This window comes from Prionailurus bengalensis, chromosome E2 (assembly GCF_016509475.1).
Source record: "Prionailurus bengalensis isolate Pbe53 chromosome E2, Fcat_Pben_1.1_paternal_pri, whole genome shotgun sequence".
In the NCBI taxonomy this organism is placed as follows: domain Eukaryota; kingdom Metazoa; phylum Chordata; class Mammalia; order Carnivora; family Felidae; genus Prionailurus; species Prionailurus bengalensis.
The window spans coordinates 2538983-2552927 of NC_057352.1; the positions used below are offsets into that span (position 1 = coordinate 2538983).

The window sequence follows — 13945 nt, forward strand, 5'->3', positions numbered from 1 at the left end:
CCAAGAAGAATCGCTATTTACCTTGGACTTGGACTTCCCTCGTGCAGCAGGCATCCTTTCCTCCCCGTTGAGGGTCCGCATTTGAAGAAGGGCAGAGGGCTGAGAAGGTGGGGCTGGGGGAGAAGAGAAATCATGAGGACGACAGGTCCTTTTGGGTGTTCCCAGAGTCTTTAGGATACAAATCCCCTGGCCCCTCCCCCTGGTTACCCATGCACGTACACGCGCGCACACACACACACACATGCATAGACACACACGGAGGGATGACAGAACAATTTCTGCGGCATTCCTGCCCCTTCTCAGGGTTGGGAAAGGGCAATGGCCAATGCTATCTGCTCCCAAGACAACAAAAGGTTCCAGATCAGGAGGCAAAAGAGACACGAAGACACCTATCCATTCATTTGGCAAGCATTTGTTCAGTTTCTACTATGTGCCAAGCATGTCCCAGGTGTTGGGGAAAAAAGAGAGTTAAAGCAGAGAAATACCAGCTTCCATGTACTTTACTCCAACAGGAATGGGCAATACAGAACAGTGGGGCATACAGAACAGTGTCAGCTGAGATCATTGCTATATTAAAAAAAAAAAAAAAAAAACACAGAGGAAGGGGTAGAGTGATGGAGTGGTTGGGAGAGGCCTCTCAGAGGATGCAACATTGAGTTAAGGTTTGAATGTAGTGCGTGAGGCACTTGGAGAAGAACATTCTAGGTAGAGATACAACAGGTGCAAAGACCCTACAGCAGGCACGTGCTTGGTGTGTATAGGGAAGTGAATGGTGTGCTGAAGAATGAGGCAGAGAGTGGTGGCCTAGGAGATGGCTGAGGTCAGGAGAGAGCCACGTCATGAAGACGGTCAGAAGCACTTGGAATTGATCCTAAGTGTGATAAGACATCACTGAGGGAGCAGGGGTCTGAAGAGTGATAGATCCGACTTAACATTTAACAAAACTTATTGGGTGGCTATGTGGTGAATGAACTGTGTCTGCTGGTGAGGGGTGGAGGGGACACAGGAGCTGAAGAAGGAACTCATTAGGCAGGTATGCGTAAATCCAGCAGAGACTTCAGTGGCCTGGATTAGGCCCCCTCTATCACTCTGAACCTGTTTTTCTACATGCGTGTCATTGGCACATGGTGCCACTGGTGACAACTGAGTTCTAGAAAGAAGACTAGTGCCATTGAGTGTTTAATGTTATTTAATTTCAATTAATTTATCACTAAAGTCATAACAAAATAATATTAAAATAAATGAATTAAAATTTAGTTATCTAAAATTAAACACTGGGGCGCCTGGGTGGCTCAGTTGGTTAAGCGTCTGACTCTTGATTTTGGTGCAGGCCATGACCCCGGGGTGATCAAGTCCTGAATCAGGCTCCACACTGAAAGTGGAGCCTGCTTAAGATTCTCTCTCCCTCTGTCCCCATTCCCCACTCATGCTCTCAAATAAAATTAAAAAAAAATTTTTTTAAATTAAAAAAATAAATAAAGGGGTGCATGGGTGGCTCAGTCAGTTAAAGCATCTGACTTCGGCTCAGGTCATGATCTTGCCTTTCATGGGTTCGAGCCCCATGATCTTGCCTTTTGTGGGTTGACAGCTTGGTGCCTGAAGCCTGATTTGGATTCTGTGTCCTCCTCTCTCTCTCTGCCCCCACTGTCCCCACTCACACTCTGTATCTAAAATAAACATTAAAAAATAACAATAAAAAAATAAAAAATTAAATTAAAAACTAATCTTCAATTTACTGTAAAACTTTGAAGGATGTTTGAAACTGGCTGTGTGAATCTACTTTTCCAATGGTAAGTTTTATGAAATTTAAATACAGATCAAATAATGTAAATTATGTATCTGAATTAAGGTACACTGCATGTATAAAAAACACAGATTTCAAAGACTTAGTATGAAAAGAATGTAAAATATCTCATTGGTAATTGTTTATATTGATTACAAGTTGATGCTTAGAATATATTAAGTTAAATAAAATATGCTAAAATTAACTGTAATGATTTTTTTTAAATTTTTCCAATGTTGCTGCTGGAAAATTAAAAACTGTATGTCTTGCGTTACATTTCCACAGGACAACTACTCTCTACTAGAGTCTACACCATTCTATTGCCCCATTTCCTTCATAGCACAAGCTGCCTCCTGAAAACGGCTTGTTTATGTTTATGTAGGAACAATCTCCTTCACCTTAACTTGGGCTCCATGAGAACAAGCACTTTGACTGCTGCATTCACTGTTCTGGGAGCTAATAACATGCCTGGCACAGAGCAGTGCTCAAGAGTTTCTTGTTCACTGAATCAATAACCAGTCCACAATGCTTCCTTGCATGCTGAAATTGGGAGTGGAGTGTGACCATTTTATGCCAAAATCATCTTACACAGAAACACTTCTAATAGCAGTCATTCCAAGCCCTCTAAACTTGTCTTTTGGAGAAGGCCAGGGTCTAGAAAAGGCAGAAATGGGAGTATAATTTCCATTTTGAAAAATTTGAAATCTAGGAAAAAGAACAATAAAATGAACACCTGATTACTTTTTACCAAGTGTTAACATTTTCCTTTTTTTCTGAAATCATTTCAAAGTAACAGACATGATAGAAGTTCACACCTAAATGCTTCAGCACACCTGAAGAATACCATCATCACACCCCAGTGCCAACAAAAGTGGATACGTCACAAATTGTTTTTTGTTTTTTTTTTATGACAAAGGAATAGCAGCATACGGTCTGGAGGATGGAAATAGGAATGTTTCTCTCTACAGATGTTCTTTTTTTTTTTTCTCCCTTGAGGGTGGGGTTAGGGAAGATAAATGAAACCAAGGCCATAATTAAGTTTCAAGTTCGAAAACGGTCATGTTTTGATTCAAAATCCCAAGTCATTGGGGAGCCTGGGTGGCTCAGCCAGTTAAGTGTCTAACTTCAGCTCAGGTCATGCATGATCTCATGGTTTAAGACTTCAAGCCCTACATTGGGCTTTCTGCTGTCAGCACAGAGCCTGCTTTGGATCCTATGTCCCCCTCTCCAGATCATTCTCTCCCCCTCTCTCTCTCAACAAATAAAAAAAACTTTAAAAAAAAAATTACAAAATGCAAGTCAGAAGATGACCTTGTACTGTTTAAGGGAACCTAGCCAGAAGAATGTTTGGTTATTACGCTTCTCTCTTTAAAAAAATTTTTTTTCAACGTTTATTTATTTTTGGGACAGAGAGAGACAGAGCATGAACGGGGGAGGGGCAGAGAGAGAGGGAGACACAGAATCGGAAACAGGCTCCAGGCTCTGAGCCATCAGCCCAGAGCCTGACGCGGGGCTCGAACTCCCGGACCTCGAGATCGTGACCTGGCTGAAGTCGGACGCTTAACCGACTGCGCCACCCAGGCGCCCCTACGCTTCTCTCTTTAAAAGAGAAAAGCAGGGCACCTGGGGGAGCTCCGTCAGTTAAAGAACCAACTTTGGTTCAGGCCATGATCTCAGTGCTCGTGGGTTCAAGCCCCGCATGGGGCTCTGTGCTAACAGCTCAGAGCCTAGAGCCTGCTTTGGATTCTGCGCCTCCCTCAGTCTCTCTTAAAAAATAAACATTAAAAGAGAGAGAGAGAGAGAGAAAAGCAGTAATAAGCAAGAGTAGCAATCCTAAGATTAATACTAAGATGAATAAATACAGGGCACTTTTGTGAAGATCATCATTTAATCCTCGCTCCTAACTTGCTGGGGCAGGTACTCTCATTAGTGCCATTTCCAGACGAGGAAAATGAAGCACAGAGAAGTAGGGATTACTTGCCCAAGGTCATATAAGGCTGGGAACTGGCAGAGCCCAGATTCAAGCTGAGGGTGATCCAGATATCCCACTAACCACTCTGGGTCAGAGGGAAGGGCTGTGTCAAACATCACTCTGGAGTCAGACCACCCAAGTGTGATGGCTATTTTCATTAGCTGTGTTACCACGGCCACGTTACTGAACCTCTCTGCCATTTTTCTCCCGTTAAACAAGAACAATACAGAACTACTGAAGTTGTCCTGAGGCTTAACAAAACTTGAACTCAGATCCTACATTTCTCTCCTTCCTCATGCAGGCCTCCCTGCCAGTCCCAGAATTTGCTACCACAGCCCTGCCTCACTTCCTCACTCCTTTCTCTCTTTGTTCCAATCTCACTCTCTACCAGTCTCACCCTAACCTGTCTAGTAACACTGCAACCTGCCTCCCACCCTCCTACCTACCGCTCCCAGTCTCCCTTGCCCAGCCCTGACTTCTCTTTTCTCCGCAGCTCTCATTGCTAATGCACTAAGTGTGAGAGAACTAAAAAGGCATACACTGGTCTCTGCCTTCCTCCTTGGTACCACGGAACTCCTAAAACCCTTGTAAATGCTTAAGTGATAAGAACACTAGGAATGTTTCTTGTTTCAATGAGGTGACTCTGGGTGGGCTCCTGGACAGGGTGTGGTCATCAGAAAGACCAAGCCATGAAGAGAAGAAGCGTGAAATTTTCAGCCTCAGACAAGGGGGCCTACCAAAAGTCTTAGATGCCTGAATTCTCTCTGCATTAGACTCCAGGGCAGGGGTGTGTTAAGTGATTTGTGGCCCTTGCCAATTTCCATGGTGTAAACACTCCCATTAGGGCCCCACCGTAAGCTACCAAACTGATGTCACTGAGCTTACAGCTGGGGAAAGGTGTACAGAACAGGTCTGTGAACTGGTGTGAGCCAGCCCCAGCACTCCGCAGCCACACAGCCTGAAAATAAAGCTCAATTCTTTGCCTGGGAGTTCTACTTTTAATTATCATTCCCAAAGCATAGAGGTAATGCCTAGTTCTGTGCGACACACCCCAAGGCAGTTTCCTCATTATAGAAAACTACTGCTGGTTGGTTCTATTTCATTTTGAAACATCCACATGACTTCGGCATCCTATGTCATAATAAACCTGAGCCTGTATTAATGTAATCATACTTTAAACTATTTACCAGATCAGTACATCCCTTGGCTTTTTTCCCTTCCAATTCAAGTACAACAGATTACTGCAGGAAGTGGCATCATGTCCATCCTGTGGTTTCTCATAGCTGCCTGAACTCAGCCGTGCAACCCAATCTAGAAAAGCACAATCCTTGTCCACAAAACCATTTTCTCTGAGGAGCCCAGCACTGCTGGAGAAGAAAGAACAGCAGTTTGGTATTAGAGTATTCCAGATTCAAAGTTTGCCTCTGCCGATTACTGGAGAAAAGAAAACCTGCCTCACCATTAGCTGTTAGAAGTTTACATGAGCTACCTTTTTCAAGAGTTATTTTCAGCCACAGGCACATGGTAATTTCTTCCCTTCCTTCTCTTCTCACTTTTATCTCAGTTTACACCAAGCATCCCAAAGACCAAGGAAGCCTGAGATCCACTGAAAAGGCTGTGGGTAGAATTCTCACAGAGTGCTGACTGGAGAGAAACTGCCACCACCTCAAAGGAGGATAATTTGGAAACATCTTTGAAAACTGAAGGCACACACCCCCTCAACATAGTAAACCTCATTTCTGGTATTCGTCTTTGGAAGTCCTTGCATGTGGATAAAACGACACACAAGAGCATCCAGTGTGGCAAGACTTATGGGAAGAGGCAGTATGGTCCTGTGGTGAAGGACTTGTGCCTGGAGGCTGTCTGGGTTCAACTTCTAACTCTGCTACCCTTCCCTAGTGTACTCTCTGGGCCTCTGCTTCCTCCGCTGGCGAATGACGCAAGCAACTGACGCCACAGAACTGTTCTGAAGACTAAATGAGTGAAAGCAGGTAACACACTTTAAACAGTGCCAGGGCTGAACAAATGTAAGTTACCAAGAGATTGGAGACAACCAAATTGCCCATCAATAGGGAAATGGCTAAGTGAGTGTTACGTGAACATGATGCGACACCAGGTAAATCTTAAAAGGAACAAAGTAACACCACATCAGTGCTTCTTCGTTGAGGACAATTTTGCACCCAGGGGACACTTGCAATGTTTGGGGACATTTGTGGTTGTCACAGATGGGGTGGTGGTTGTACTGTTCCTGGCATCTAGTGGATAGAGGCCAAGATGCTGTTCAACACCCTACATTGCACAAGATAGCACCCCAAAGCAGAGAACGTCAACTGTGCCAAGGTGGAGAAATCTGCTGTACACGAATTGCGTGAAATGATCTCCATGATGTGATGTAATGACAGTGAAAAAGGAACAGAAAAACCACTTAGAGAAAACGAAATATGGAAAACATAATATATATGTTTGAAAAGGCAGACATGTTCTGGAAAAATAATCATGACATTGGCAGCAGTGACCGTCTCTGAAGAGAGAACCTAAGTTACTTGGCATGGGAAAAGAAAACTCAAAAATTCACCATCCCCCCACCCCATCTGCACTTTGGCATCATGCTTCATGCACATATAACTACTTCTTCAAAGCAACACAAATAAAATCGTGTAAATCCCACACTACCTCAGGGGAGAACAGTACACCTAGCCTGTCTTCTGAGACTCAAACGTAGCGTGGAAAGGGCTTGGCAATTTAAATTTAATACAAAGCTAACTTTTTTTTTTTTTAACATTTATTCCTTTTTTGTGAGACTCAAAGTGCAAGCAGCAGAGGAGCAGAGAGAGAGGGAGATATAGAATCAGAAGTAGGTTCCAGGCTCTGAGCTGACAGCACAGAGCCTGATGTGGGGCCTGAAAACCACGAATCGTGAGACCATGACCTGAGTCAGACAACCAACTGAGCCACCCAGGCGCCCCAATACAAAGCTAACTACCTGATCCTAAAATGAGGTTGGCAAAAACCAGGATGGGAACAAGTTTCAAAGACATACTGGGCAGCGGCCATGCCTCTCCTCAGGAGCAGACAACTAGGGTTCTTCCTCTCAGCCCCAACATCTCTGTGATCCTGGGGGGCTGTGCTGAGCACTGAACTGGGGGCAGGTCCTAATGTACCTGAGAACCAGGCACTTAATGAGCAATCTCATTGCTTCCCTTCAAAGTCAGCTTTTGCTCATAAGAGACTGTTAAAAACTGAGAACAGGGGCGCCTGGGTGGCGCAGTCGGTTAAGCGTCCGACTTCAGCCAGGTCACGATCTCGCGGTCCGGGAGTTCGAGCCCCGCGTCGGGCTCTGGGCTGATGGCTCAGAGCCTGGAGCCTGTTTCCGATTCTGTGTCTCCCTCTCTCTCTGCCCCTCCCCCATTCATGCTCTGTCTCTCTCTGTCCCAAAAATAAATAAACGTTGAAAAAAAAAAAACTGAGAACAAACTGAGAGTTGATGGGGGGTGGGAGGGCGGGGAGGGTGGGTGATGGGTATTGAGGAGGGCACCTTTTGGGATGAGCACTGGGTGTTGTATGGAAACCAATTTGACAATAAATTTCATATATTAAAAAAAAAAAAGTCAGCTTTTGCTGTACCAGCTATCAAATATTTGACGATCACCCCTACTCTGATCCTGCCAGTCCCAGAGGCCAAGATAACAAGATACTTTCCTTAAGGACCCTAGTCTACCTGTAACAGAAAATATGGGCTTCGCACAGGAACAGATTTCCTCACTTGTAGGACGGGGCTAGGAACGTCCCTGATGCAGGAAAGCACAGCTGTCAAGACTGTCTTGGATAAAATATTGAAAGCACTTGTCACTCATGTCTCCTCCTCTTCCTCTACCAAATTAACTAACCTAATTACTCAAGTAAGCTCTCGGAGCTACAGCTCTCAACCTTGTTTGCACATTAAAATGTCTCAGGAGCCTTTTAATAAATATTGATGGCTGTGCCCAACGGCAGACTAATTAAATCAGAATCTCTGAGAACCAAGTCTGGGCACTTCTTTTTATTTTTAAAAAAAATTTTTTAATGTTTATTTATTTTTCAGAGAGACAAGAGTGCAAGCAGGGGAGGAGCAGAGAGAGAGGGAGACACAGGATCCGAAACAGGCTCCAGGCTCTGAGCTGTCAGCACAGAGCCCGACACGGGGCTCAAACCCATGAACCGTGAGATCATGACCTGAGCTGAAGTCGGGTGGTTCGACCAACTGAGCCACCCAGTTGCCCCCTGGGCATTTCTTTTTAAAGGAGATGCTAATGGGAACCCATAGTTTAGAACCATTACCCCAGTCTCTATGAGCCTTGGGGCGGGGCTGAAGGTCTGACCTCTCCAGTAGAAACCCACACCTCAGTGTTGAAGAAGAAAAGCCTACGATGACCTCAAAGCCAAACTCTTGGATTCCCCAACCAAAGGATACCACCAAGTCACTGATGGTGGCCACTACCGGCTTTGGAACCGAATGAGATGCCCGCGGGAAGCCTGGGTATTGATCCTGTGCTTAGTCCCTAATCCCATCACCCTGCTTTACCCAACAAAACGCTTGCCACCGCTTGTCATAAATTGAACCGTCTTCCTCCTGAATGCCAGTCCCAGATGGAGAGTAGTAACCTGTCTTGTCCGATAACTGGCACAGCGCCTGACCCATGGCAGCCGCTGGACTACGGAGTGAGTGACTCGGGCAGGCCGCAGACACATTCTCTTCTCGGGTAGACAACATCATCCTTATGTCTTCTTTCCTCCAGCCCCTCGCCCTCTTTCCTATCTGCACCCCTTGAGGGAGTCCACGGTGTGCCTTCATCACAGCTCTGACGATCCTGCCCTCCAGGGGACACCCGGCAACGTAGGGAAAGGTTTCTGCTTTCACACGTGGGGGAAAGGGTGGGGGGGGCTCTGCTACGGCCATCTGATGGCTAGAGGCCAGAGATAATGCTAAACATCCTACAGTAGGCAGGGCAGGGCAGGGCAGGGCAGGGCAGCGCCCCCCCCCACCCCGCCCCTACACAAAAATTACCTGGCCCGAAGAATCCACAACTCAAAGAAGGAAGACGCCTGGGCAGACAGGGAAAAAATCTCCAGACCCCTGTGTTATCAGCAAATCCTTCCCCTCAGGCTCTGCCGCCTCCGACCCAGGTTATTCACCCCACAAGCTCCCCAGGGACACGTCCACCCTGGAAGACCCTGAGCCGCTGGTCTCCCCTCACACACCCTGCTACTGCCCTCCCAAGACCCGACTATGAAGCTCCGGACCTAAGCTCCAACCTGGCCTTCAAGGTTACTTTCTAGGTGGGCCTGAAACCTCTACTCCGAGGCTCAACTTCGGATGTTCCTCCCTCGGATTTTTCCCGGGTGTGAGACCCCTGGGGTGACTACGCCAGTCATTAAGCGATTACCGCCCACTGCGGCTTACTCGGGCCAGGCACCCTTCTACTCCAGGCTCACCCCAAGCCCGGCATTATGAACCGCCCCTGTTTTGGGCAGCGGAGTGACCTCTCCCGGGGTCGCACGACTAGTGAGCGATGGAACCTGGAGCCCCGGGGCTGCTGCAGAGGAGACCGGTCCCAGAGCCAGCAGGGCTCTGCCCCCCACTTCAAATACACTCGAAGGCAGGCTCGCAGGCTCGGCTACGGGGGGCAGCGCCCCTCAGCTGGGAAAGGCCGACCGCGCACCCCCAAGCTCGGAAATGCAAACGGCAGCGTTCACCACCGCACCCCTACCTCTGCCCCGACACGGCGCTTACTTAAGCGGCGCCAAGCCGCGGGCGGGGTGTCTCCCCGGCGTGACCGCGGGGAACCCTCCCACAGGGACGCCTGCACAGGGAAGGGGGAGACGACGGCACACGCACTCTCACCCGCCCAAGTCGCACAGCCGTCGGCGAGAAACGACCCCGTCGGTCTGGGGCGCACACAAACGCGCCCCACCAGCACGAGGCCTCGGAGCAGCACCCACGCACCCACATACCCACTCCCGGCTGTCCAAACATCTTTCCTGTCTTACAAACGACCACCGCGCACGGCGGTCCTCGGACGCGCGCCCACCTGCCCACGGTCTGCCTGTCTGTCTGTCTCTCTCTGTCTCTCTCTGTCACACACACACACACACACACACACACACACACACACACACACACACGACGCAGAACGCCGACCACCTCACGTGAGGTCCCAGACCCCGTGCTCCCCTCAGCGCTGCCACTGGCGCGCGCCGCCGACCCCGCGCCGCTCCGGACCCGCAGCCTCACCCCACCTCAGGACCCCGCGTCCCCTCACGACCCGCGCAGCCCCGCCAGAACCCACACTGCGTCACGACCCTGCGCCGCCCCAGGCCCACGACCCCTCACGACCCCGCGAGGCCTCGTCAGGAATCCACACTGAGTCATGACCCGCGCAACCCCCGGCCCGCGCCCCCTCACGACCGCACGCAGACACACAACCCCACAGTCTTACAGACCCACGCTCACATTCAACTCAGTCCTCCCGGGCCGGGTCCCGGCGGAGACCACTCCGACAACTGCGCGGCACCCCGCGCCCCCTAGTGCCCCTCCGCGCCTGCGCACTCCCCTCGGAGACCCCCCCCCCAGGAGCAACCGCCGGCCCCGCCCCCTCACACGCACAACACGTAGCAGGCCACCGCCCCGCCCCGGACCTCCCCGAGCGCGCCGGGCCCCGCCCCTAAACAAAGCCACGCGGCGTGCACGCGCTCACTCTCCTCGGGCGGGGGCGAGGGGACTCCCCACACGCTGAGCCTGAGGCCCGCCCCCTCACATGCAACAGACACTTACGCAAGCACGCCCCCGCAACCCCTGCACCGAAGCGCGCGCCAGGCCGAGCCCCGCCCCCGCACAACCCACGCAGCAGTAGAGCCGCGCGCACGTACAGAGAGTGTACCTGGAGCTCCCGGGGCCACGGTTCTCCAGTTAAATCATGTGGATGCCCTGAGGCGCGAGGGGCTTTCTGCGAGCCAGGGAACCCAACCCAGCCTCCGCAGTTGGCCTCCCTCACCGGCTAGCACACCCGCAGGTTCCCGTGCGTGGGCTTGCACTGCGGCGCTCGGCGGTACTGGGAGCGGGGCTCCCCTGCGGTTGCGCGTGCGTACTGCGATCTCAGTCCGCAGCCCCCAGGAGCCTCCGGGGCGCAGCGGGGCCAGGCCCACAACGTGGGGCAGACCTCCCGGTCTGCGCGTATCGAGATCTGTCCGGCCCGGAGTCGAAAAGACCGGGTAGAGGGACCCAGGGACGGTGCTCAGGCCAGAAGTAGAATCTCGTTCGCGCCAACGTAGAACGAAGGTTCCCCAGAGTCCCTTGCGCTGCGCCTCTCTGGCCCGCAGCCTACATCTCCCGGGAGCCCCTGCGACGCGTGGGGACGCGGCGGCGCGCAGAGAGGAGCGTCGGGCGGCCGCGCGCGCAGTGGCGGCATCTGAGGTGACCGCCTCGTCCCCCGGATTCTCTGAGAGGTGTGCGGTGTGGACCCGCCCCTGGCACCTGGGCGTGAGTCCCGGGTTGTGACGGTACGTCTGAGTCCGTGAGGCCCATTTTGTGCCACTGTATCTTCTGAGGCCCTGTGTTTGTGATTGTGTTTTGCGTGTGTGAGGGGGAAACACCGGGGTTGAGTGTGTATGCTCGTGCCCGCAGGTGTGTCGTCTCTGGCTGCTTTGGCACCACGGCAGAGGTGAGCCTACAGAACCTTAAATTACCGTCTGACTCTGGATGACTCTGTGTGTGTGTGTGTGTGTGTGTGTGTGTGTAGGGAACCACAGAAACCGACTGGGGGTGTGCACAGAAACCACCGTTTGTGCAAGCGTATGTTTGTGTGCGTGACACCACGGTGACTAATTTTGTGGAGACTCTGTTTTTGCGTTTTTATAGGCGCGTGTGTACAATCCTGACTGCAGTCGCAGTGTGGACTCTCCCCGCCGTCGAACAATGGCCCCACTGGCGTGTGCTACGATCCACCCTAATTCTGACCCTATCTCGCTGGCGACGGCTCAGCCCCCAGGACGGCGCTCGCCCCCCTCCCCCACCGGACCCCAGTTCCAGGTCTGTAGGTCAGAGTTTCTGGGGACCCTCCTCCGAGGGCTTAATATGCCAACGGCGGATCACGGGCCTGGGAGAGGCGTCTTACTTACCAGTCACCAGCGTTACAAAAGGACGTAACCCAGAAATGGCCCTGGAAGAGGTGCACAGGGGGAAGCTTCCACTCTTCCAGCGCCTCCACGCGTTCACCGACCCGGAAGCGCTCTGAACCGCGTCCTTTTTCGGAAGAGGCTACACCGCAAAGGCACTCTGGATGAAACCATTGGCTAATGGTGATGGAACTCAATTTCCAGCCCCTCTCCCCGGCACCGAGGTCAGGGGGTGGGATTAAAAGTTCTAACCCTCGCCCGCTGGCTTGGTTCCCCTGGCAACCAGCCCCACCAAAGGAGTTTCCCTCGATTTCCTGTTCGTTAACATAACAAAAGAGAGCCTTCCCCCTCAGCACTTAGGAAATTCCTAGGGTTGGGGAGCTCCAGGCCGGGAAGGGGCGAAGAACAAATACCTGTTTCTTACTACACAGCACTACATGGCACCACGTGTGGGGGAAACCCTGGGTTTGTGGTGGTGCCCTCTGGGACTAGGTACTAAGAATAAATGTGTAAGGCACTAGTTTCTGCATTCCCAGTTGTGTGCCAAGGTGGTGGTGATCATCAAAATAGCAGCTAACGGGTATTAGGACTTTCACTACCACCACTGCTAGCAGCTGGCACATTGCTGCCCCAGGTCAAAAGTGTCATTTGCACTTAAAGTTTTCTTTAATCCTTTTAACCCTACTGTTGTTTCTACTGAGCTCTCTGGTCTCCACGTGCATAAACGGAGGCACAGGGAGGTCAGGTTAACTCACCCAAGGTCACACAGCTAGCAAAGATCGGAGCGTGTTTTTGAACCCGGGTCTTGCTGACTCCAAAACCCCTGCTCTTTGCACCCCTTCGGGTTTTTTTTTCCCCTGGAGCAAGCTGCTTCTTGAACTGGGAGATTCGTCAGTACCTGGTGGTGCTGGCGGTACCTCTGCTGACACCTGGAAGCTAGCACCTGCTGTCTGGGAAGGTGCTTTCCCTACGGAATTCACTGTGGGGTGGGCATCCACTGGCCAAGAGGCTGCTAACTGAATTCAGGAATGAATGCATGGATAAATGAATACTGCTAGTTTAGGCATACAGAAAGAACTGAGGCTCGAAGACATTAACACTGTTTCTTGACAAGTGAAAATTTGGGAGCCAAGGTTCAAACCAGAGATTTCTGACACAAAGTCACAATGATATTCCAGAGCTTTATCTTAAGCCATTTTTGTCTATTTCATTTCACTTATTCTTTTATTTATCCAATATTTTAGTTTCTATTACGTACCAAGTATTTTCCCAAGTGGATGTAAAATGATAGAATCATAACAAAATAGAGGTGGTCTCCAAAGTCATGGAGATCACAGTAAAATAAACGACCCTTACAGTAAATAAGCAAATAGGAGTAGAGTACAACATTCATATAACACACTGTAATTTAAGAATATTCTGATATTTATCCATTATGTCATCACATAAGATGGTTTGAAAGAATTTCATGCAATTTAGATAATGTGGGTTTTTGTTTTTTAGAGAGAGAGAATATCTCAAGCAGTCTCTGTACTGGGAGTCTGATGAGGGTCTCAATCCCATGACCCTGACACCATGACCTGAGCGGAAATCAAGAATCGGATCCTCAAGTGATTAAGCCACCCAGGTGCCCCTATAATTTTGATGTTCATTTTTAACTTTGTTTTGAAATTGTACAAATTTCATAATTTTCATTCATGTTTTCCTTTTTACCCTAGAGTTGTTTAATGGAAATGTTTTATAATTTCTTGTTGTAAGCATCCTTTATTTAGGTTTTCATGTTCTCCTTTAAATCTCTTCATTTCCTGCATTGTGAGCATAAATGACACTTGTAATTTCAATTTTTGGACATACTGATGCATTCTTTGTAACCTAACCAAATATATGGTCATTTTTTTTTAACTTTTATTTATTTTTGAGACAGAGAGAGACAGAGCATGAACGGGGGAGGGTCAGAGACAGGGAGACACAGAATCTGAAACAGGCTCCAGGCTCTGAGCTGTCAGCACAGAGCCTGACACGGGGCTCGAACTCACGGA

General features: G+C 49.8%; 1 protein-coding gene and 1 long non-coding RNA gene across 5 annotated transcripts in view; one reads left to right on the plus strand and one right to left on the minus strand.

Annotated features, from left to right (window-relative positions):
- ZNF667 (zinc finger protein 667) overlaps positions 1-12006 on the minus strand; it is a 28478-nt gene extending 16472 nt beyond the window's left edge. Inside the window, exons 1-2 of one of the 3 annotated variants that reach the window (XM_043600064.1) lie at positions 11910-12006; positions 22-113 (exon numbers count right to left, since the gene is read on the minus strand). In XM_043600064.1, the coding sequence (XP_043455999.1) occupies positions 22-81 (60 nt within the window). In that variant the 5' untranslated portion in view covers positions 82-113; positions 11910-12006. Of the gene's footprint in view, positions 1-21; positions 114-10245; positions 10333-10672; positions 10841-11909 lie in introns of those variants that run through there. The other 2 variants (XM_043600063.1, XM_043600065.1) reach the window with 2 other exon arrangements.
- Positions 10878-13460, plus strand: LOC122494718. Of its 2 annotated transcripts, XR_006300256.1 has the most exons (3): positions 10968-11291; positions 11650-11820; positions 13414-13460. It is a non-coding gene; the product is annotated as an uncharacterized LOC122494718 (long non-coding RNA). The 2 variants fall into 2 exon arrangements; XR_006300255.1 differs by lacking the exon at positions 13414-13460 and having other exon boundaries at positions 10878-11291.
- The last annotated feature ends 485 nt before the right edge of the window (positions 13461-13945 follow it).